General features: G+C 45.0%; 1 protein-coding gene across 1 annotated transcript in view; it reads left to right on the forward strand.

The window, feature by feature from the left end:
- Positions 1–25,243, forward strand: part of LOC142243803 (cytochrome P450 2C8-like) — a 103,514-nt gene that overhangs the window by 52,197 nt on the left and 26,074 nt on the right. Inside the window, exons 6-8 of the mRNA XM_075316007.1 lie at positions 4,306–4,479; positions 15,622–15,763; positions 21,545–21,732. Coding sequence (XP_075172122.1) covers positions 4,306–4,479; positions 15,622–15,763; positions 21,545–21,732 — 504 coding nt within the window. The remainder of the gene's footprint in view (positions 1–4,305; positions 4,480–15,621; positions 15,764–21,544; positions 21,733–25,243) is intronic.

Here is a 25,243-nt window from a genome sequence, read left to right on the forward strand (position 1 = left end):
TCCAAGGGCTTCCTGCAATAGGTAGGGACTGGAGAAATCCAGCAGGACGGGTACGGGCTGTCTTGGCTCGAGCACATGTTTCACAAGACAGAACATATGCTTTACAATCCTTAGCTATGGTTGGCCATCAAAAATTCCTGGTTACCAGTCGGAGGGTATTGCCTATACCAGGGTGACTTGCAAGGATTGTAGGACTCATGAAGTACACATATGGGACATTCGGGGGCGATAGTTTACACTTAGGAGTAGTTTCGGGGCTTGATCTTTGGTAGCACAGATCTCTTCTACCAAATCTAAGGATACTGATGATACAATAATGCCTATAGCTAAAATAGGGATTAGGTCAGAGTTTTCAGATTGAGAGGGACAGAAGCTATGGAAAAGTGCATCAGCTCTTGTGTTCTTGGTACTGGGCAGAACATACCCCAGGAAATTAATCTCATCAACAAGAAAAAACACATTTCTCATATTTAGAGAATAGGGAATTCTCCCTTAGTCTCTGGAGTACAGTTCAAACATGTAGGACATGTGAGGTAGCATCAGGAGAATAAATCAGGATGTCATCCAGATAGACCACCACATACTGACCACAGATATCTCTGAAAATGTCACTGACAAAGTTCTGAAAGACCGCCGGCGCATTACTTAACCCAAAAGGCATTACTAGGTACTCATAGTGTCCCTCTGGAGTGTTAAATGCTGTTTTCCACTCATCTCCTTCTCTGATGCGGATGAGGTTATATGCACCCCTGAGATCCAGCTTGGTGAACCACCGGGCTCCTATGAGCTGGTTAAACAGATCGGGGATGAGTGGCAGAGGGAACTGATTCTTTACAGTAATAGCATTAAGTTCACGGTAGTCGATACAAGGTCTGAGGCCATCATCTTTTTTTATCAACGAAAAAGAATCCAGCGCCGACTGATGACCTGGACGGTCTGATGAACCCTCTCTGCAGACTGTCTGCTATATAATCTTTCATGGTCTTATAAATATTTCATGGATTATAAATCCTACCCTTGGGGAGACGGGAGTCTGGTATCAAATCTATGGGACAGTCATAATCTCTGTGTGGAGTTAGTTTTTAAGATCCCGACTCAGAGAACATGTCAGAAAAATCCCTGAATGCAAGAGGTATGGAGAGAGGTTCAGCTCTAGTCAGGTTAACAGATAAGGACATACACGTCTCCTGACACTCAGGCTCCAGCGCACAATCTCACCCTGGTGCCAGTCTATGACCAGGTTATGTTGCGCAGCCATGACCCAAGACCACCACCAACAGGTCCACAGATAAGGACCATGATCCCACTTCAACATATAGCTCCCTTACTTATCCATACTGCCCCTATGCTCCCACTTTTCCATACAATCCCCCCTATGCTCCACTTCTCCATACAATCCCCCCTATGCTCCACTTCTCCATACAATCCCCCCTATGTTCCACTTCTCCATATAATCCCCCTATTCATCCACTTCTCCATACAATCCCCCCATGCTCCACTTCTCCATACAATCCCCCGCTATGCTCACACTTATCCATACTGCCCCCTATGCTCCACTTCTCCATACAATCCCCCTATGCTCCCACTTCTCCATACAATCCCCCACTATGCTCACACTTATCCATACTGCCCCCTATGCTCCACTTCTCCATACAATCCCCCACTATGCTCCCACTTATCGATACTGTCCCCTCACATTCTTACCTCTCCATACTATGTCACACTATTCCATAATGTGCACTCTCAGTCTCTGCCTCCAGTCTGTGATTACCACCTCCGAGGCACAACGTGATGCAGTAAGCAACGACGGCCATTATGCATCACTGCTCTGCACTGCACACTGACGGCAGCTCCAGTAACATAGTGACATTCAATTGTCACCTGCCTATCAGAGGCCACTCTCTGATGCGCGCAACCTTTGATAGGCCGGCGGCTAGTAAACGTTTCTGCTATGCGCTGCATGCTGATGTCACCACCCTGCACATAGCAGTGACATTTGATGGCGCATAGGCCCGTTCTAACGACGGCAGTTGCCGGTGGCGGCCCCTCTATATCCAGCACGGGAGCCCACTGAGGACTAGGGGAAAATCGGTGGATTTCCCTATGTCTCACCAGGCCAGTCAGACCCTGGCTGCAAAGGCCCTTTTTCCTCTCTGGGCCACATTTCAGCAGTACTGACTATATGTCCGCCACTGTATATCGGGGTCTCCATGAAAATGCCCAAAAAATGTGATTCAGGTGAAACCCCTGGCAGAACCATTCACTCAAATGAAACGGGTGGAGACACTTTGGACTCCACTAGGCATCTACAACCCCAGGCAAAAATTATGTTCTCACCTGGCTCTGAGGATGTTCATTCAGTTGTTTACTTTTGTGTAAGACAGCAGATCACAGACGGCACAAAACTAAAGTCATTTCCAATATCATCTTTCTGGCTTTAAGAAACACTAAAAAAAAAAAAAAATCATGAAAACATAATGTGTAGCCAGTAACGGTTACTATTCAAGACCAAACGGGGGAAAAATTATGGAATCACTCAATTATGAGGAAGAAATTATGGACTCACCCTGTAAATTTTCTTCCCAAAACTAACACCTGCATCAAATAAGATCTTCTCATTAGTCTGCATAAAAAAAGAGTGATCACACTTTGGAGAGCTGTTGCTCCAAGTGGACTGACATGAATCATGGCTCCAACACGAGAGATGTTAATTGAAACAAAGGAGAGGATTATCAAACGCTTAAAAGAGGGTAAATCATCACGCAATGTTGCAAAAGATGTTGGTTGTTCACAGTCATCTGTGACTAAAATCTGGACCAAATACAAACAACAGGGGAAGGTTGTTAAAGGCAAACATACTGGTAGACCAAGGAAGACATCAAAGTGTCAAGACAGGAAACTGAAATCAATAGGTCTCCAAAACAGGAAATGCACAACAAAACAAATGAGGAACGAATGGGAGGAAACTGGAGTCAAAGTTTGTGACCGAACTGTAAGAAACCGCCTAAAGAAAATGGGATTTACATACAGAAAAGCTAAACAATAAAAAGATGACAGTCTGAAGAGAACATGTAAATTTCCACAGTCATTGATGATAAGGGGCTGCATGTCAAGTAAAGGCACTGGGGAGATGGCTGTCATTACATCTTCAATAAATGCCCAAGTTTACATTGACATTTTGGACACTTTTCTTATCCCATCAATTGAAAGGATGTTTGGGGATGATATAATTTATCAAGATGATAATGCATCCTGCCATAGAGTAAAAACTGTAAAAATATTCCTTGAAAGAAGACACATAAGGTCAATGACATGGCCTGCAAATAGTCCGGATCCCAATCCAATTGAAAAGCTTTGGTGGAAGTTGAAGAAAATGGTCCATGACAAGACTCCAACATGCAAAGCTGATCTGCAACAGCCATCAGAGGAAGCTGGAGCCAGATTGATGAAGAGAACTGTTTGTCACTCATTAAGTCCATGCCTCAGAGTCTGCAAGCTCTTGTACAAGCCAGAGGTGGCGCCACAAAATACTAGTGATGTATTGGAGGGTTCTTTTGTTTGTTTTTTCATGATTCCATAATTTTTCTCTGTTTGGTCTTGAAAAGTTACCGCTACTGGCTGCACATTATGTTTTCATGATTTTTTTTTAGTGTTTCTTAAAGCCAGAAAGCTGCCATTTGAAATGACTTTAGTTTTGTGCCGTCTGTGATCGGCTTTTTATAAACAAAAGTAAAGAACTGAATGAACATCCTCAGAGCCGGGGGAGGCCAGAACTTTTGCCCGGGGTTGTATTTTGCTAGTGTCCATCTTTTTAGGTGTACACAGGGCTGTGATTGTCCATACTCGTGCCCTAAAAAGACGCCTAAAATGATGGCATGGCTGTGATGGCTGTGGAATTGAGCACAGCCAAAAAGCTTGTTGATTGGCTGCGCTGCAACATTTCAACAAACTTTAACCTGCATCGAACTCGACCACAAACTCCCGTGAGAAGTCTGTGTTTGGATTTGAGCGCCCGGGACAAACCCCCGACTTTGCAGTTTGGGTTTGCCCATCTCTACTCGGCAATATACAGATGAGTGATCCCTATGATGGATACTGTCATGTTGTCAGGACTCGTCTTCTTTTCACCATTACTCTCCCCTCATTATCGTCATTGTATCTGTCGGTGTTACAGTAAACTCCACTGTCCGCTGCAGTCTCCGGGCTCCTGATCCGACCTCCTCATCCTCATGGTGAATGTTGCATGTGCAGAACAGTCTCCATATGATGCAGCTCACACATTTTTACCTATTTTTCCTCCTGCAGATTGGAAATATTTTTCCAGTTCTCCTCAAGATCCAGTTTTTCCGGGAGAAAATCCTCAAGCGAAGATCACAGCTGTTATCATTTGCTAAAAAATACATTGAAGAGCACAAGCGAAGTCTGAACCCAGCCGCCCCCCGAGACTTCATTGACTACTTCCTACTGAAGATTAAAGAGGTACTGATGCCGAGATCCCACATTTAAGTTAGGGGGTCACATCACTCAATATAAGAGTAATATCCATCACTGAAGAAGGAGCATGCTTACTGATACACGGTCATCACAGGGCAGGAAAGATGAGGGAAGGAGTTGGGGTCAGTGTGTGCTTGTGAGTTTGCTCCATGGAGCTGGGGAGAGTTGGGGATTTGGGGGTACACTCTAAGGCAGGGGTCTCAAACTCGGCTGGGTGTTTGGGCCGCACAGAGGAGAAAAATAATTTGGGGGGCCGCATTCTTTGCGGGACAAAGTGACATTTTTATTGGTACCATATACATTTTTTTTACACACCTTTGGATCACTGATTTTCAACATTTTTCACTTGTTTATTATAACAAATGTGCACATTCTTTGGTTAAATATATATATAAAAAAAAAAATTTTGATGGTAAAAAAAAAGTCATGTTTTATTTTGTTTTTTTTTTGTTTTTTTTACATTTTATCCCTTTCTTGTAACTAATAGTCTTAGAATTAGCACTATATAGAAATTTTGGCCAACATCTTTTAGTAATGTTCCCCATCCTATAGTAATGTGCCCACCTTGTCCCCATCATATAGTAATGACCCCAGCCTTGTCCCTATTCTATAGTAATGTCCCTATCCAAAAGTATTATGCCCATCCTTGTAATGTCCCCATCTTTTAGTAATGTCCCCATCCTATACTCATGTGCCCACCTTGTCCCTATTCTATAGACATGTGCCCACCTTGTCCCCATCTTTTAGTAATGTCCTAAGCCTTGTCCCCATCCTATACTCATGTGCCCACCTTGTCCCTAATCTATAGTAATGTGCCCACCTTGTCCCCATCCTATAGACATGTGCCCACCTTGTCCCTATTCTATAGTAATGTGCCCACCTTGTCCCCATCCTATAGACATGTGCCCACCTTGTCCCTATTCTATAGAAATGTGCCCACCTTGTCCCCATCCTATAGACATGTGCCCACCTTGTCTCCATCCTATAGTCATGTGCCCACCTTGTCCCTATTCTATAGACATGTGCCCACCTTGTCCCTATTCTATAGTAATGTGCCCACCTTGTCCCCATCCTATAGACATGTGCCCACCTTGTCTCCATCCTATAGTCATGTGCCCACCTTGTTCCTATTCATAGTAATGTGCCCACCTTGTCCCCATCCTATAGTCATGTGCCCACCTTGTCCCCATCCTATAGACATGTGCCCACCTTGTTCCTATTCTATAGTAATGCGCCCACCTTGTCCCCATTCTATAGTCATGTGCCCACCTTGTCCCCATCCTATAGACATGTGCCCACCTTGTCCCCATCCTATAGACATGTGCCCACCTTGTCCCCATCCTATAGACATGTGCCCACCTTGTCCCTATTCTATAGTCATGTGCCCACCTTGTCCCCATCCTATAGACATGTGCCTACCTTGTTCCTATTCTATAGTAATGTGCCCACCTTGTCCCTATTCTATAGACATGTGCCCACCTTGTCTTCATCCTATAGTCATGTGCCCACCTTGTCCCTATTCTATAGACATGTGCCCACCTTGTCCCTATTCTACAGTAATGTGCCCACCTTGTCCCCATCCTATAGTCATGTGCCCACCTTGTCCCTATTCTATAGACATGTGCCCACCTTGTCCCCATCCTATAGACATGTGCCCACCTTGTTCCTATTCTATAGTAATGTGCCCACCTTGTCCCCATCCTATAGACATGTGCCCACCTTGTCCCCATCCTATAGTCATGTGCCCACCTTGTCCCCATGCTATAGACATGTGCCCACCTTGTCCCCATCCTATAGTCATGTGCCCACCTTGTCCCTATTCTATAGTGATGTCCCCATCCTGTAGTAATGGTGGGGGCAGTGGCGGCGGCGGAGGGTGAAAGGTGATAATTTACCGATCGTTCTCGGCTTCCACCCACAGATTCCTGAGTGAAGCTGAGGGAGCGGTCTCCAGCCCCAGATCCACAGTGATTGGAGAGACCGGCCTTGTGACCGATCTCTCCAATCAGAGCTGGGGGCGGGTGAAGCAGAGGTCACCCAGCTCCAGCCAATGATCGGTGCTACAGCTGCACTGATCAGGGCTGGATTTCAATATTACAGCCATTTTCAATGGCTGAAACATTACAGTGGCTGTGATTGGCTGACGAACGCCACACAGCCAATCACAGCCTCCGTAGGTCCGGGGAGGAGACACCACCCCTCCTGAGGTTCCCTCCTCCCCGAATCTAAGATATTTGCTATTTGCAATGCAAACAGCGATCGCAGCCACCGGGGCCACGATTTCGCCATGACGTACTGGGTATGTCATGGATCCTTAAATACCAGGGAGCCATGATGTACCCAGGACGTCATAGGTCGCTAAGGGGTTAATGTGCCGTCCTTCACATACACAAAAAATAAAAAAACACCATTCTTCTCACCTGTCCAGTGTTCCCTCGGCTCCTCACCTCTGCTTCTCGCTGTCTGCAGGCCGTGCCCCGGTGACTATCGCGGCCGGTGCAGGGGTCGCAGCCACTGGCAGCGATTTATGTCAGATGAGTGTTTTGCCGGCGCTGCGCGCGCACAGTCCTTCCCTCTGAGAACGCAGAGCCGGCAAAACACTCATCTAACAAAGTGCAGACAGTGGCTGCGGCCCCTGCACCGGCCGCGATAGTGACCAGGGGCACGGGCCGGGGGGCCGCACGAAGCAGCCTGACGGGCCGCATGCGGCCCGCGGGCCACGTGTTTGAGACCCCTGGTCTAAGGTGTGCTCAAACTCACTCAATCACAAACCCACAGGGTCGGGTGAGGCTATATGGGCATGAATGTTTAGCCTGAACACTTTTACTTCTTGAAATATAGCAGAGTGTGACACGTATCCAGTATCACATTTTTGCCATGGTATTTCAGTTACATTCATAATGCGCCAACCGTGCACAGTGATAGCAGGTTCCACAGCCTGTTTGCACTGTGGACACCTCATATGGAGGTGAGGCAGTCGCTACAATCAATAATAATATTTTCCCCTATAAGGCCTGTTTCATACAACAGTGACAAACACAGACATTTTTTACTGACGTGCTAAGCAAGCATATGTCCCTGAGTGTGCCGTGATTCATGGCACACGTGAGTTGTCAATGTGCAATCCGTGTATGTGATACATACTCCGTGATTTCACATGGACATAAACTCACATGGTCCCGCTTCCGCTGTCCGTGGTGCTGAAGAGTCCCGCGTTGTATCATCCGGCTGCCGCTGTCTCTCACCTCTGCAACTACTTCCAGGTCGGCTCTGGCTGCATACATGAATATGCATGCCAGTAATGAGCCGGCCAGGAAGCTGCAGAGAGCAGAGGCAGCACACAGCATCGCTGGAGCCGGGTGAGTTGAAAATACTTTTTATTTTAAATATAGGTTTTTTTCTGGTACTTGTTTCCAGAAAAAAACGGACAAGTCTCCGTGCGGCAATCACGGACATGCGTGTACGCCGCACGGAGACACAGTCAGTGAAAAATCATTGATGTGTGCACAGACCCATTGATTATAATATGTCTGCGTATGTCCGTGATCCTGGTACATATAAAAACTAGCACATACGTACCAGAATCACTGACGTGTGAAACAGGCCTAACACAGAGTGTAGAGAAAACACTTCCACTACAACTGGGACACAAGCCATTAGTTAGGCAGTGGCGGGAAACCAAAGTCATCAACCATATTAGAGGTTGAAACCAGAGTGATTGCAACACCTTGAATCAGCACTTCCCCTTTCATGCTATCTGTAGTGATGAGCGAGTGGATTCTTCACTATTCACTATTGGCAGAATAGTACGGTAATCGGGGTATTCATTATATAGCGAGTAATGGTGTATTCGCCTCGCTATATTCGGATGTCTCGCCCAGCCGTTTTGGCACCTGATTTGCAGCCACTAAACATGTTGGGCTCCTTAATCAATCACAGTAATGCTGCATCCATCTTGGTTGTGGCATCACTGTGACTGGCTGGCCGCGCAGCGTCACTTAGTCTATAAAAGACCTTACGCTGCCATTTTGCACACATTGCATGCAGAGCCAGCGTTGGAGTATAGGGATAGAGTGAGCAGCTGCTAGGGAGAATGTAGGCCTCTTAATACAAAAAGCCCTTTTCAGGGCTGCCTGCAGTGTAGGTCAGTGTAGTGTAGGGAGTGACAGATTTTCGAGTGGGGACAGTGTTTGAAGCAGCGTGTGTCACTACCTCCATAGTACCGTCCAGAATCCAGAATACAATAGGTGTTTTAAGAGCTTAAACCACTGAACAAAGTCATAGCAGGGAGGGAGAGATTGTGGATGAGGTAGGGAATGGGGACCTGTTTCCACAATAGTCAGGGTTTCACAGCTTGCCTTGTGGCGTCCAGATCAGCCACATTAATACATTGCTAGTGGAATTTCCAAATAGCTACAAACCAGTACTTTAGCATTCAGTGCTGCCTGATACACTAAACGCACCGCTCCTGTTTCCACAATATTTAGGGGATCACAGCCTGGCTTGTGGTGTCCACATCAGCCACATTAATACATTGCTATTGGCCTTTTCAAATACAAAGCAGATCTTTTCCATTTTGGGCTGCCTGGTACAAAATACTCAATTGCACTTTATCAATAATATTTTTGGGGTCAAAGTTTGCTTGGCTTGGGCTATCAACATCTGCAAATATGTCAGAAAAACCCAAAATGACAAAAAAAGCAGTTGTTATGAGACAAGGATGTGGGCGTGGTGTTCACAGTGGTGGGCAACAAGGCACTCAGTCTGTGTCAGGTCAGAAGAAGCTTGATGCATCCACTATGTTCTTTGCCAAATTTCACAGTATGGAACATAAATATATGTGGAAGCCAGAAGAGTGAGAGCAGATTCTGTCTTGGATGGCAGACAAGGCCTCTTCATATTTGTCAAGCAGCAACAAATCTTCCACGACCACACAGTCTACTGTGGATCCACAGAAAGCTGGCCCATCCAATCCTCAACCTGGTCTTCCTTCCTCCCCCATCATCAGTCACAGGAGACATATGGCCCCAAGCTTGGCCCCTCTGAGGATCTGTTTTGTATGTATCCTTTGGTAGGCACTGGCCTCTCGCTGTACAGCATTGAAGAGGGACGTAAAGAGGGTGGCATGAGTTGATGCGCAAGTATTTGAGGACCTACGGCCAGAACAAAGCCACTCTAAGGAACCTGATTTACTGTCTCCAGAGGCAGAGACTGATGATGATGAGACACAGTTGCCATTAGGTCAGAATGCAATTTCAAGTGGGAAGGAGGATGACATGGAAGACGAAGTGGTCGATGATGAGTCCAATGGTCTGACCTGGACCGTTGACATTTAAAGCCAGCACAGTAAAATAGAGGAAGATTGATATGTAGCACCAACACAGGCACCAAGGGGTACTGGTTTCCCCAGAGATAGAACTGGGTCAACTGTTCCCAGCAGCACCCCCACTGTGGCCCAAGTCAGGGCAAGGGGACGTTCAGCTGCTGTCTGGAAAAAGTTTTCTGAAAGACCTTCAGAGAAAAACATTGTAATCTGTAGCATCTGCCATACCAAGTTGAGCAGAGGCCAGGGCAAAGGCAACCTGACCACCAGAAGTATGCGGAACCACATGGCAACCAAGCACAAAAATAGGAGGGCAGAACACCAGGGTGCCAAATTTGTGTCTGCGGGTCAAACCATTACCATGTCGGCTGTGCTACGTCCTTCACAATCTTTCACAAGTTTTGCCTACTGTAACACACTTCCACCACCACAGTGGTAAAGCTTCTATTTCAATTCAATCACACAAAAATCTGTTATGGGTATACAGATATTAAAGAAAGCTCAAAGAAGTCAGAAATAATAAAAATACTTTTTATTTTTTATTTTATTTTAATGTCTTCGCTATTAAAAAATACATATATGAAAAAACTCCACTATATAGTACCCAAGGACTGGGTTAAACAGGTCAAAAGGTTTAATTAATAATCCCACATTGACATATGGATTCAAGGATTCATAGTGCCCTATAGTTGATTAAGCATATATAAGGCTACAATGAAAATTCAAACCTCCTTTTTTCCAAATGCAGAAACTATTGCATAAAACATAGTCGTAATAGCATATTATGTGGTAACCAATAAATAGGTGCAAAGTACCATATATCAATTCTCTAAGTCACTAAGGGATTCTCAGTTAATATTAGTGCGTATCCTATTATGTGGGCATGAAACCGGAGCACCATTCCAATAAGGTTACCCCATAATACACCACATAGCTAATCAATAGGAATAGTAACCCCTGATCCCCCAAGGAGACCACTTGTATGCATTACCTATTAGAAGACCTGATATCCACGTCCTGCGACCCCAACACGTGTTTCGCCTTTTCTTCTTCAGGGGGCGTGTGTTGGGGTAGGGGGACTTGGTCTTCATATAGTACGCTGCCTAATCATGTGAACTCCACTCACCCGTGCTGTCCTTCACAATCTGCTGGAAGCAGGCGCTCATGCATCCTGCCCACAAGCTGCAAATGCTCAGACACAGCAAACATCAACCACATCCACTTCCTTGTCTCAGGGAAGCGTCCAGTTGTTCATGCCTGAGAGCTTCGAAAGGAAGCGTAAATACCCAGCCACGCACCCACAGGCACAAAACCTAAACGCGCACATTGCCAAATTGCTAGCCATGGAGATGTTGCCGTTTAGGATTGTGGGAACAGTGTTTCCATCATCTCTTGGCTGTGGCTGCCCCACGATACAATGTTTCCAGCTGCAATATTTTGCCCGTTGTGTCGTCCCCACGTTACACAAGCATGTGTTAATCTCAACTGGGGTCTGACCAACACCGTACCCAGGAAGGTCCACCTAACCACAGACACGAGGACAAATTATTGTGGACAAGGACAATACATATCTGTCACGGCACACTGTGTGAACCTGGTGGAGGCTGGGACAAAGTGACAAACTGTAACATCACACATCCTACCCACACCAAGAATAGCGGGCCCAACTTCTACCAGCGTTTCCGCCTCATCATATGCCACTTCCTGTCTCCCCTCCTCCTCCTGCTCCTACCCTCCACATCACTACCAAGCTGGGAGCTGTGCAGCAGCGCATCGGCAAAGCGGCAACACACTCTGCTGAAGCTGATCTGCTTAGGTCACAAACCACACACTGCAGCAGAGCTGTGGCAAGATATTAAAGAGGAGACTAATCAGTGGCTCTCCCCGCTGCACCTCCAACCCGGCCTGGTCGTTTGCAACAATGGGTGTAACCTGATGGCGGCTTTAAAGGTCAGACAGCTGGTACATGTGTCATGCATGGCTCTCGTGCTGCACCTGGTTGTTCAGAAATTTCTGAAAACATACCCTGACTTTCTGTTCCTACTTGAGAAGGTACGCCGTATTAGCACCCATTTCCGCCATTCGTCAACTGCTTTTGCTATAGTTACAGAACTGCAAAAGCGCTTGAATTTGCTAAGCCACCGACTCATGTGAAACCTGCCCACGCAGTGGAACTCTACATACTATATGCTGGCGAGGATTACTGAGCAACAGAGGGCAGTAGCTGAATACCAGCTCCAACATGCCCGTCAGACTGAGAGTCAGCCACCACACGTAACAACTGTTGAGTGAGTGTGGATCGCTGACATTTGTGAGGTTCCTGAGAACTTTGAGTACTACACAAAGCTCGTGATTGGTGATCAGGCTATTATCAGCTTAACCATCCTGCTGCTGGGTGATGATACTACCCAGCCCAGCCAATATTCTGAAGCAACATTGGGTGATGATGAGGAGGAAGAAGACTTGTTTTTCTGTGCTACCCAGGGGACTTTAAACCCCAGCTTCATGTCTGTCCAGCATGGATGGGCTGGGGAGGAGGAGGTGGAGGAGGAGGAGGTGAGTCAGCATGAGGAGAGGATGGGTGTTGTTCCTCCTGGTGCAGACACAGAACCTTTGCCTGTTTGCAGCTTGGCCCACATGGCACAGTTCATTTGTAAGTGTATGTGGCAAGACCCTCACATGATACACAATTTATCCAACAACCTATACTGGTTGGTCACCTTTCTGGACCCACAATACAAGGAGAAATTTCCTTCTCTCCTTTTGGAGTCACCAAAGGGTTGCAAAATGGAATCCTTCAAGAGGGTTGTTGTAGATCAGTTACTGAAAACATGATCCTCAGATAAAGCTGGCGGCAGAGTAATTGGCTCATTTCAACACCAAGGATTAATGGGGAGAGACACCAATACCAGGTCCAACAGAGGTGGGGGGAAAATGTGCGCAAACTGGGCCTCTTTCAATAAACCAGGACATCAGCAAGGGCTATCTGTGCCTGTAACAATGCCAAGGAGGGAGAAGTTGCACAACATGGTCAAGGGGTACTTAAGTGACCATACCTGCGCCCTTTGAGGCTTCAGTTCCCTTTAATTATTGGGTGTCCAAGCTGAACACTTGGCGTGACCTTTACTTATACGCCTTGGAGGTGCTGGCCTCTCCTTATACGCCTTGGAGGTGCTGGCCTCTCCTTATACACCTTGGAGGTGCTGACCTTTCCTTATACGCCTTGGAGGTGCTGGCCTCTCCTTATACGCCTTGGAGGTGCTGGCCTCTCCTTATACGCCTTGGAGGTGCTGGCCTCTCCTTATACACCTTGGAGGTGCTGGCCTCTCCTTATACGCCTTGGAGGTGCTGGCCTCTCCTTATACGCCTTGGAGGTGCTGGCCTCTCCTTATACGCCTTGGAGGTGCTGGCCTCTCCTTATACACCTTGGAGGTGCTGGCCTCTCCTTATACACCTTGGAGGTGCTGGCCTCTCCTTATACACCTTGGAGGTGCTGACCTTTCCTTATACACCTTGGAGGTGCTGGCCTCTCCTTATACACCTTGGAGGTGCTGGCCTCTCCTTATACGCCTTGGAGGTGCTGGCCTCTCCTTATACACCTTGGAGGTGCTGGCCTTTCCTTATACGCCTTGGAGGTGCTGGCTGCCCGACTACTTGTGTGATGTCAGAGCGTGTTTTCGGTTCTGCGGGGGCAATCATCACTGATAGGCGCTCTCGCCTCTCCACAGAAAATGCAGACACCTACTCTGATTACATTCTACAAGGACTGGATCTCTCCACAGTTTATAATCCCTCCAGATGAGAACATTCCCCAAAATGTTCATTGTGGCTACTGCTGGTAACGTCCACCCCTTCCCATATAATGCCGTTTCTTTCCTGCATCGACCATGACTCAGGCCATAGGGCTAATGTTTGTAAGCACTATGCACATTGTAGTAGTGGACAAACCAGGACAGTTCTCCTCCTCCTACTCCAGCCTAACTACTATTTGTCATTGGAGGAACTAATGATGGGGACTCCCTGCATCAACCATGACTAATGACGGCTTTGCACACTACGACATCGCAGGTGCGATGTCAGTGGGGTCAAATAGAAAGTGACGCACATCCGGCGTCACTTGCGATGTCGTAGTGTGTAAATCCTAGATAATACGATTAACGAGCGCAAAAGCGTCGTTATCGTATCATCGGTGTATTCTCCGACATTTCTATAATGCCGGTGCAGCGACAGGTACGATGTAGTTCCTCGTTCCTGGGGCAGCACACATTGCTGTGTATGAAGCCGCAGGAGCGAGGAACATCTCCTACCTGCCTCCTGGCTGCAATGAGGAAGGAAGGAGGTGGGCGGGATGTTTACATCCTGCTCATCTCCGCCCCTCCGCCGCTATTGGCCGCCTGCCGTGTGACGTCGCTATGATGCCGCACGACCCGCCCCCTTAGAAAGGAGGCGGGTTACCGGCCAGAGCGACGGTCGCAGGGCAGGTAAGTGCATGTGAAGCTGGCGTAGCGATAATGTTCACTACGCCAGCTATCACAAGATATCGTACCTGCGACGGGGGCGGGGACTATCGCGTGCGACATCGCAGCATCGGCTTGCGATGTCTCAACGTGCAAAGCCCGCCTAAGGCAATAGGGATAGTTTTTTTTAAACAATGCACATCTATGTGACAATCGCACCCATTCCATTTTGTATACGGGCAATTTTACATCCATATGCCTTCCGTTTTTTTGGGGGGGGTTTTGCGGACGGCAAAAAAAAAAAAAATGGAATGAGGGTTACATACAGTCAAAAGTTAGAAAGATATCCTGGATGGATTGATCGATAGATAAGAAAGACATATATGATATCCCACTCCCCTGCATTTTGTAATCTTGCACCCTTTAGTGCCTTTCATGTGGCACAAGAGGGTGTTTAGCCTTGTTTTTAGCCACAAATTCATTATTTTCCCCAAAAAAATCACGTGGGGTCCCCCTATTTTTTGTACACAGCACACAGACTGCAGCTGGCAGCTCTACCTTGGCTGGTAATCCAAGACAGAGGGTACCCCATGCTGTTATTTTAAATTAAATAAATAATTTAAAACAAAAAACGTGGGGTCCCTCCCAAATTGGATCATCAGCCAAGGTAAAGCGGACAGCTGTGGTCTGGTATTCTCAGACTAGGGAGGTCGCCGATGTAGCCGACATCTCTGGTAACGGTGGCGCATGTGCGGAACCTGGGTGATGCATCACCTCTCCCACGCGTGTGCTGTGCTGTCTGACGGCGTCTACGTCGGGGTTTGCGGCGGTCTGCACATGCGTACTTATGAGTGATGACGCACGCGGAAGTCTTGGCTGGGCGGGAATTATAAAAATGCACACTGGGAGAGGGTGGATGTCGCCTTCCTTCCCTAAAGAAACCTTTAGGCTACACAGCTTTCAACTTGGTGAAACGTACGTTGGTAGGTTGGGGCTGCTTCCTTTGGGACACTTTCCAGCATGCATTCCATCTGTTGCTTTATCACAATCTTAATTCTTATTGATTTAAATAATAAAATTTGATACTACAAATTTAACACATTGTTTACGCTATCCCTTGTTCTTTGCAGTACGTGGGGCTGAGGTAAGACGCTACAACACTTCTTACACAAAGAATAAGGAGTTAGTCTGAAAAGCATTTGTTAGATCACGTTGTCCTTGCAATTTTTAGACTTGAGAAAGGTTGAGGTTTTACAAGGATCATCTATGGTGCCTCAAGTTTATCTGGATGACGACATTGTACCTAACCAGTGACTGATTTAATGCTGACATCTTATATCTTAACAGGAGGAAAACAGGTCAGAGAGTAATTTCAACGAGAACAGCCTCTTAATGACCCTCCTAGCCCTCCTGCCAGCTGGCACTGACTCCATCACAAGCACCTTGAGCTTCTCCCTGACTGTAATCAGTAATTATCCAGAAGTCCAAGGTAAGGACATCACTATATAATAATGTAGGAACGCACTGTGCATATATAATGTAAACACATATGACACACCCCCCCCGTAGATGGAGGTATGTAGAAAGCCAGATCCATCTATCTTTCCAGCTGTCTGTAAACCTGGCCCTGTGAATACTTTAACAAAGCAAGTGGCACTACAAGTACTAAAACAGATCTCCAGGTTTACACCACTTCTGTAGTACATACTGATCATTTACAATGTAGCCGTCCGTCATCGCACAGTATATACAAGTGCATCTCCGTAAATTAGAATATTGGCAAAAAGTTACTTTATTTCAGTAATTCAATACAAAAAGTGAAACATAGACAATGCCTTGTGAAAGTATTCAGCCCCTCAAATTTTTCACCCTTTTCCCACATTTCAGGCTTCAAACATAAAGATAAAATGTGAATGTTCTGGTGAAGAATCTACAACAAGTGACACAATTGTGAAGATGAAGGAAATTTATTGCTTATTTAAACTTTTTTATAAAAAATAAATAACTGTAAATTGTGGCGTGCAATATTATTCGTCCCCTTTAAGTTAATACTTTGTAGCGCCCCCTTTTGCTGCGATTACAGCTGCGGTCTCTTGGGGTATGTGTCTTATCAGTTTTGCACATGGAGAGGCTGAAATTCTCGCCCATTCCTCCTTTGTAAACAGCTGGAGCTGAGTGAGGTTGGATGGAGGCGTTTGTGAACAGCAGTTTTCAGCTCTTTCCGCAGATTCTCGATTGGGTTCAGGTCTGGACTGTGACTTGGCCATTCTATCACCTGGATACTTTTATTTGTGAACCATTCCATTGTAGATTTTGCTTTATGTTTGGGATCATTGTCTTGTTGGAAGACAAATCTCCGTCCCAGTCTCAGGTCTTTTGCAGACTCCAACAGGTTTTCTTCAACAATGGTCCTGTGTTTGGCTCCATCCATCTTCCCATCAATTTTAACCATCTTTCCTGCCCCTGCTGAAGAAAAGCAGGCCCAAACCATGATGCTGCCACCACCATGTTCGACAGTGGGGATGGTGTGTTCAGGGTGATGAGCTGTGTTGCTTTTATCGTTTGCATTGTGCCCAAAAAGTTTGATTTTGGTTTCACCTGAGCAGAGCACCTTCTTCCACATGTTTGGTGTCTCCAGGTGGCTTGTGGCAAACTTTAAACAACACTTTATATGGATATCTTTGAGAAATGGCTTTCTTCTTGCCACTCGTCCATAAAGGCCAGATTTGTGCAGTGTACGGCTGATTGTTGTCCTATGGACAGACTCTCCCACCTCAGCTGTAGATCTCTGCAGATCATCCAGAGGGATCATGGGCCTCTTGGCTGCATCTCTGATCAGTCTTCTCCTTGTGTGAGATGACAGTTTGGATGGACGGCCGGGTCTTGGTAGATTTGCAGTGGTATGATACTCCTTCCATTTCAATATGATCGCTTGCACAGTGCTCCTTGGGATGTTTAGGCTATGTGCGCACTTACCGGATTTTGCCGCGGATTTGCTGCTTGTTTCGCTGCAGAAAATGTTCATAACATCTCTGCAGTGAATCAACAGCAAATCCTATGGAGAAAAAAAATCCTGTGCGCACTAGGCAGAATTTGACAGCTGCATGTTTTGCTGCGGAAATCCCGCAGCAAAAACAAGTGCATGTCACTTCTTTTCCGCAGGTAGCTGCGGGTTTTCCCTAATCTAATGTAAAAATCACGCAGGGAACAGCTTGCGGAAAAACCGCACCAAATCCGCACCAATTCCGCACCAAATCCGCAACAAAACGCGACAATCCGCATGCGGATTTTGGTGCGGAATTTGGTGCGGATTTTTTCCGCAGGTAATAACATCTTTGAGAGCCTGCGGAATTTACGCAAGGAAATTTCATTTCCCAGTGCGCACATAGCCTTAAAGTTTTGGAAATCTTTTTGTAACCAAATCCGGCTTTAAACTTCTCCACAACAGTATCACGGACCTGCCTGTTGTGTTCCTTGGTTTTCATGATGCTCTCTGCGCTTTACACAGAACCCTGAGCCTATCACAGAGCAGGGGCATTATACGGAGGCTTGATTACACACAGGGGCTTATATTTATCATCATCAGTCATTTAGGACAACATTGGATCATTCACAGATCCTCAATCAACTTCTGGAGTGAGTTTGCTGCACTGAAAGTAAAGGGGATGAATAATATTGCACGTCACACTTTTCAGTTATTTATTTTTTTTTAAATTTTAAAATAAGCAATAAATTTCCTTCATCTTCACAATTGTTAAAACAAAAAACTTATGACACATAATGCAAAGTGACAGTGGCCCTGCAATACCATGAGAGCAAAGGCTCACTGTTTACTCCATTGAATTAAGAGACCAGAAGAGACAGGAGTAGTTTTCAAAAAAGATAAAAACAGCTTTATTTATCATACTATTAAAATCGATATCAAAAAAATGTGCAAATTTCTAACATGCAATAAAAGCTGCAAACATGAAATGACATGTAAGGAGAGGTGGAAAAAGCCTGTGCCAGTGCTGGCAATACACCAAGTGAAATGCTCCCAAAATAACCTCCTGGCAATAGGGTCAGCCCAAAGGCGGACAAAAAATCCCAGCAGGAGGGAGGGAGAGAGACCAGGAGGTCTGTGGTTACCAGCTCCCAAAATATCCTCCTAGCAATCAGATCAGCCCAGTGGCGAACAGTAAGTCCTCCTGCTGGGATTTTTGTCCGCCTTTGGGCTGACCCTATTGCCAGGAGGTTATTTTGGGAGCATTTCACTTGGTGTATTGCCAGCACTGGCACAGGCTTTTTCCACCTCTCCTTACATGTCATTTCATGTTTGCAGCTTTTATTGCATGTTAGAAATTTGCACATTTTTTTTATATCGATTTTAATAGTATGATAAATAAAGCTGTTTTTATCTTTTTTGAAAACTACTCCTGTCTCTTCTGGTATCTTATCTTCACAATTGTGTCCACTTGTTGTGGATTCTTCACCAGAACATTAACATTTTTATCTTTATGTTTGAAGCCTGAAATGTGGGAAAAGGTTGAAAAATTCAAGGGAGCTGAATACTTTCGCAAGGCACTATATTTACATCTGCCCCGTGTTAGAGCAAACTGAATTACAGCACAGGAAACACTTGTTGGCAGACAGGCAATAAACACACAAAATGTCCACACAGAGACAAAGTGTTCAGAAGCCGGACAGCAACTGAACCTGAACGTGGCTCAGCGGAGAGGAAAACAGACCACAGCACAGGAGGCTGCCGGATCAAATCCGAGGCATGACAGTATCCCCCTCCACAAGAGGCCACTGGGCCCTCCAAACTATCTATCCTCGGACGTCGCAGACAAAACTCCTTTACCAGACAATCGGCATGCACATATTCCACATTAACCCAGGAAATATCCCTTCCATAACCATAACCCTTTCATTTAACAAGATACCGCACCCGGGTGTGACGCATCTGGCACCCAGTACTCGCTCCTCATACTACCAAACATTCTCCAAAACCCTTGATTATGTGTTGGGGACCAGACATCCCCTCAAACATTTTAAGGAGAGAGGAATAGAAAGAAAATAGTGCTCCTCCATATCACTGGGGGCTGGAGTTTGATGGTAACAGGGTTAAGGATTTTGATTACTTTATAAGGACCAACAAATTTGGGACCAAAATTCTTAGATGGTCCTTTAAAGGCATATATTTTTAGAGGATAAACAAACAAATTATCTCACCCCAAACACAGGAGCCCTCCTATGTCGGCAATTCGCAGTTCTCTTGGTTCGGTTACAAGTTTCCATAAGACTTTTCTAAAGGCCCTGTCACACACAGAGATAAATCTGTGGCAGATCTGTGGTAGATCTGTGGTTGCAGTGAAATTATGGACAATCAGTGCCAGGTTTGTGGCTGTGTACAAATGGAACAATATGTCCATGATTTCACTGCAACCACAGATCTGCCAAAGATTTATCTCTGTGTGTGACAGGGCCTTTAGGGATAGGCAACCTTTGAAGAGGAAGCAAAATGAACCATCTGGCTGAAACTGTCCTCTACCACCCACTCTACAGTATAGCCACCAGAATTAGGTAGATCAGTGATGAAGTCCATGGACATGTGCATCCAGCAGGGCTGAGCTGGGACCTCCTTCAGCAAGAGAAAACCCGCCGCGGACTCACGAGAGGATATAACACTGACACAAACTCTGCATTTACGAACATATTCATCAACATCCCTACAATCGTTCTGCCACCAAAAGGCTCTTGAAATAGCTCTCCAAGTGGCAGAAGAACCCGGGTAACCGGCCAACAAGGAATCCTGCACTTCAGATGTTCTTAAGAACATCTGTGCATATAGAGGATGGTACAAAAAAAATGTTCACAGGCAATCCCTCTGGTGCACTATCCTGAGCTTCCTGAATGCGCTTCTGATACCACTTCCCCGAGCGCCCACCACCAACCCTTACTAAGAATCTTAACCAGATTTTCATCCATCAACCCTATAACAAAGCTACATGACAAAGCATGGGCCATTGCATTCTTAGATCCAGGGAGAAAAGTGACAGAAAAGTCAAAATGGGCAAAAAAAAAAGGATACACCGAGTCTGCCCTGTGTTTAGACATTTGGCGGCGTCTACATACAGAAGATTTTTATGGCTGGCAAGGACTGTCACCTTATGTTTAGCCCCCTCTAACCAATGTCTCCACTCTTCAAATGATCTCTTAACTGCCAGAAGCTCTTGGTCCCTAATATCATAGTTAGACTTGGCTTTTGAGAACTTTTCAGAAAAAAAAAACAGAAGAATGAAGGTAATTATCTTTTGTGAGAGAATCGCAACCATCCCCACAGAAGAGGTGTCAGACTCAACCACAAAAGGCAAATCAACCTCGGGTTGACTGAGGACCAGAACCTTAGAGACGTTTGTCTTAAAAGTAGCAAAGGCTTCAACAGTCTCTTTAGACAGGAGGAAAGTCAATCCCCTTCTTGGTCATATCAGTATGAGGCTTTACAATAATTGAGAAATTCTATATGAGGATTTGATAGTAATTAGCAAAACCTCATAATCTCTGCAAAGCTTTAAGGCTAGTATGTTGTACCCAATCCAAGATGGCCTGTACCTTAACGGAGTCTATCTGAAACCACAATGAAGAAACCAAACGCCCCCAAGAATGTACCTATTGAACCTTGAATTGAGATCTCACCGGATTAGCAAATAATTGTCAAGAAGAATTTTAAGGACCTCTCATAATACTTATTGCAAGAACGTGAGTAAAGAAATATGTCCTCCAAATAAATCACCACAAATCTACCTATCATAGGACAAAACATTTCATTAATGAAGTTCTGAAAAGCCACCGGAGGATTACTCAACCCAAACGGCATCACCGAATTTACAAAATGACACTCTGGTGTACTGAACACGGTTTTCCACTCTTCACCTTGCCAGATACATGAGGGTATACACCCCCTTAGATCAAATTTAGGTATAAGGAAAGAACACGAACTACAAACCGTGATATTATTAATCTCTCTAAAATTCAAGCGTGGACACAACCCTCACAAGATAACCACTCTTTCTTGTCTCTCTTTACTCATTAAAAAAGGAACCTGTCCTTAGATTTTTGGGTACTGAACCCCCATGTGATATTATGGTGCTATAGCTTTGTAAACATTGTAAATTGCTCCTTTTTTATGAAGTAGCCCCTTGAGAACCTTCAGTCTCTACAGTGTCTTCTTGCTGAAGTATTTCTACACTTTGCATTGTTTCTGTAAGATCTTTCCATCTTTTTCCAGCTAAAGTCCAGCAGGAGATCGATGAGGTTACTGGGTCAGCGCATGCTCCTGAGATGATGGACAGGGCACAGATGCCATACAGCAATGCTGTCGTCCATGAGATACAGAGGGTCATGGACCTGTCACCAGGGTCTCACCCTCATGCGGTGACCGAAGAGACCCAATTTCGAGGATTCACCATCCCTAAGGTACAGAACCCGTTGGACTACGACCCATGTCGTTAATGTTTTTCAGGCTTCTCTTTAAGGCATTTCTCATCCCAGTTTTTGTAGCAGAAGTCGACGGACTCACATGAAGGGGATGCAGATGTGGGTCACTAAGTTATAGTTTTGGGTGACACAATGGTGGCTGAGACGAGATCTGAGACATCGGCCTCTGGCTGTTCCTCATATAATCCTGTAATGTAACCATAGGTGTAGGTCACTTTAAATTATACTTATCAAGTTTAACCCCTTAAGGACGAAGCCAGATTTGTACTTAATGCCCAGGCCATTTTTTGCAATTTTGACCAGTGTCACTTTATAAGGTTATAACTCTGGAACGCTTCAATGGATCCCGGTGATTCTGAGATTGTTTTTTCGTGACATATTGGGCTTCATGTTAGAGGTAAATTTAGGATATTTTTTTATTTTATTTGTGAAAAAATCGGAAATTTGACAAAAAAATTAAAAATTTTGCAAGTTTCAAACTTTTAATTTTTATGCCCATAAACCGGAGAGTTATGTCACACAAAATAGTTAATAAATAACATTTCCCACTTGTCTACTTTAGATCAGCGCAATTTTTTCAACAAAATTTTTTGGGGTTAGGAAGTTAGAAGGGTTCAAAGTTCATCAGCAATTTCCCAATTTTTCAACAAAATTTACAAAACCATTTTTTTAGGGACCACGTCCCATTTGATGTGACTTTGAGAGGCCTGGGTGACAGAAAATACCCAAAAGTGACACCATTCTAAAACCTGCACCCCTCAAGGTATTCAAAACCACATTCAAGAAGTTTATTAACCCTTCAGGTGCTTCACAGGAACTAAAGTAATATGGAATGAAAAAAAATAAAAATTAACATTTTACCTAAAAATGTTACTTTAGCACTAATTTTCTTACTTTTTCAAGAGGTAACACCAAAAATTGGACCTCACACTTTGTTACCCACTTTCTTATGAGCGCGCCGATACCCCACATGTGGTCAGAAACCTTTGTTTGGGTAAATGGGAGGGCTTGGAATGAAAGGAGCAATATTTGAATTTTGGAAAGCAAAGTTGGCTGAAACAGATTGCAGGCACCATGTTGCTTTTACAGATCCCCTAAGGTACCTAAACAGCAGGAACCCCCCTCAAGTGACCCCATTTTGGAAACTAGACCCCTTAAGGCTTCTATCGAGGGGTATACTGAGCATTTTGGACCCACAGGCACTTCACAGATTTTGATAACGTTACTTTGTCATATTGAAAATTGTAATTTTTTTCTCAAAAATGTTGCTTTAGCATCAATTCTCTCACTTTTTCAAGAGGTAATTCCAAAAATTTGACCCAAATGTTTGTTACCCACTTTTTTATGAGCGCGGTGATACCTCACATGTGGTCTGAAACCTTTGTTTGGACAAATGGGAGGGCTTGGAACGAAAGGAGCAATATTTGAATTTTGGAAAGGAAATTTGGCTGAAAAAGATTGCGGGCACCATGTCACATTTGGAGGACCCCTAAGGTACCTAAACAGCAGAAACCCCGCACAAGTGACCCCATTTTGGAAACTAGGCCCCTCAAGGAATTTATCTAGATGTTTGGTGAGTACCCTGAACCCCCAGGTGCTTCCCAGAAGTTTATAACGTTGAGCCATGAAAATAAAAAAATAAAATTTTACCACAAAATTGTTACTTCAACCAGGTAGCTTTTTTTTTCACAAGGGTAACAGGAAAAAAATCACCATGAAATGTATTCTGCAATTTCTCCTGAGTTTGGTGATATCTTATATGTGGTGGAAATCAACTGTTTGGGCACACGGCAGGTCTTGGAAGGGAAGGAGTGCAATTTGACTGAACATTTGGCTGGAATAATTAGTGGACGCTATGTCGCATTTGGAAAGCCCCTAAAGTGCCTAAACAGTGGAGGCCCCCCACAAGTGACCCCATTCTGGAATCAAGAAACCTCAAGGCTTTTATCTAGGTGTATATTGAGCATTTTGAATCCACGAATACTTCACAGAATTTGATAAGCTTAGGTTGCCATATTGAAAATTTTCATTTTTTTCACAAAAATGTTTCTTTAGCATCACATTTCTCACTTTTTCAAGAGGCAACAACAAAACGTGGACCCCACAGGTTGTTATCCAATTTCTTGTGAGCGCAGGGATACCCCATATGTGGCCAAAAACCTCTGTTTGGATATATGGGAGGGCTTGGAATGGAAGGAGCACCATTTGAATTTTGGAAAAGTTGAAATAAATTGCGCGCACCATGTCACATTAGCAGGGCCTCTTGGGTACCTATACATTAGAAACCCCCCACAAGTGACTCCATTTTGGAAACTGGACCCCTCAAGGATTTTATTCAGGAGTATACTAAGCATTTTGAATCCACAGGTACTTCACAAAAATGTTGCTGTAGCAACAAATTTCTCTCTTTTAGGCTATGTGGCCATGATCCAGCGACACAGCATCTAGTACACAGTGTCAGCCTTCCTACAGAGATGTGAGTGTTGTCCACGGGAGAACGCAGCTGCCCATGCCCACGATTTGGGTTCAGGCTGCTGTGGAGCTCTATGCTACCTGCAGAGCACACTCATCTCCGCAGCATAAATTGACATGCTGAGGCTCGGGAAGCTGCGCCACAGGTCGGTTTATGCTGCGGAGAAAAGAAGCACAGTGGGCACGGGATTTCTAAAAATCCTTCCACTGTGCTTCTACTGCACAACGCAGCGTTATGGACGCAGTTAAAACACTCTGCGTCTAAAACGCTGCAAACCCTGATTGTGGGCACATAGCCTAAAATGCTACAATGGATGAATGGATAGATGTCAAACATATGTAACGTCACACCCCCTGCATATTCTAAGCTGGCGCCCTTTAGTGCCTTTCATGTGGCACTAAAGGGTGCCTAGCCTTGTATTTAGCCCAAAAAGAAAAAAAAAATAATTAAAATAAATGACGTGGGGTCCCCCCTATATTTGATAGCCAGCTAGGGTAAAGCAGACAGCTGTAGCCTGCAAACCACAGCTGACAGCTTCACCTTGGCTGGTGATCAATTTGGAGGGCTCCCCAAGCTGGTTTTTTTTTTTAATTATTTATAAATAAATAATTAAAAAAAACAAAACAAACGTGAGGTCCCCCCAAATTAGATCACCAGCCAAGGTGAAGCTGACAGCTGGGGTCTGGTATTCTCAGGATGGGAAGAGCCATGGTTATTGGACTCTTCCCAGCCTAAAAATAGCAGGCCGCAGCCGCCCCAGAAGTGGTGCATCCATTAGATGCGCCAATTCTGGCGCTTCGCCCCAGCTCATCCCGCGCCCTGGTGCGTTGGCTAACGGGGTAATAAATGGGGTTGATACCAGGTGTGTAATGTCACCTGGCATCAAGCCCAGCAATTAGTTATGTCACGGCGTCTATCAGATACCCGACATAATTAATTGACAGTAATAAAAAAAAAAATTGTCAACAAAAAAAAATTTATTTGAAAAAACACTCCCCAAAACATTCCCTGATTGAC

The sequence above is a fragment of the Anomaloglossus baeobatrachus genome, chromosome 6 (assembly GCF_048569485.1).
Source record: "Anomaloglossus baeobatrachus isolate aAnoBae1 chromosome 6, aAnoBae1.hap1, whole genome shotgun sequence".
Classification (NCBI taxonomy): domain Eukaryota; kingdom Metazoa; phylum Chordata; class Amphibia; order Anura; family Aromobatidae; genus Anomaloglossus; species Anomaloglossus baeobatrachus.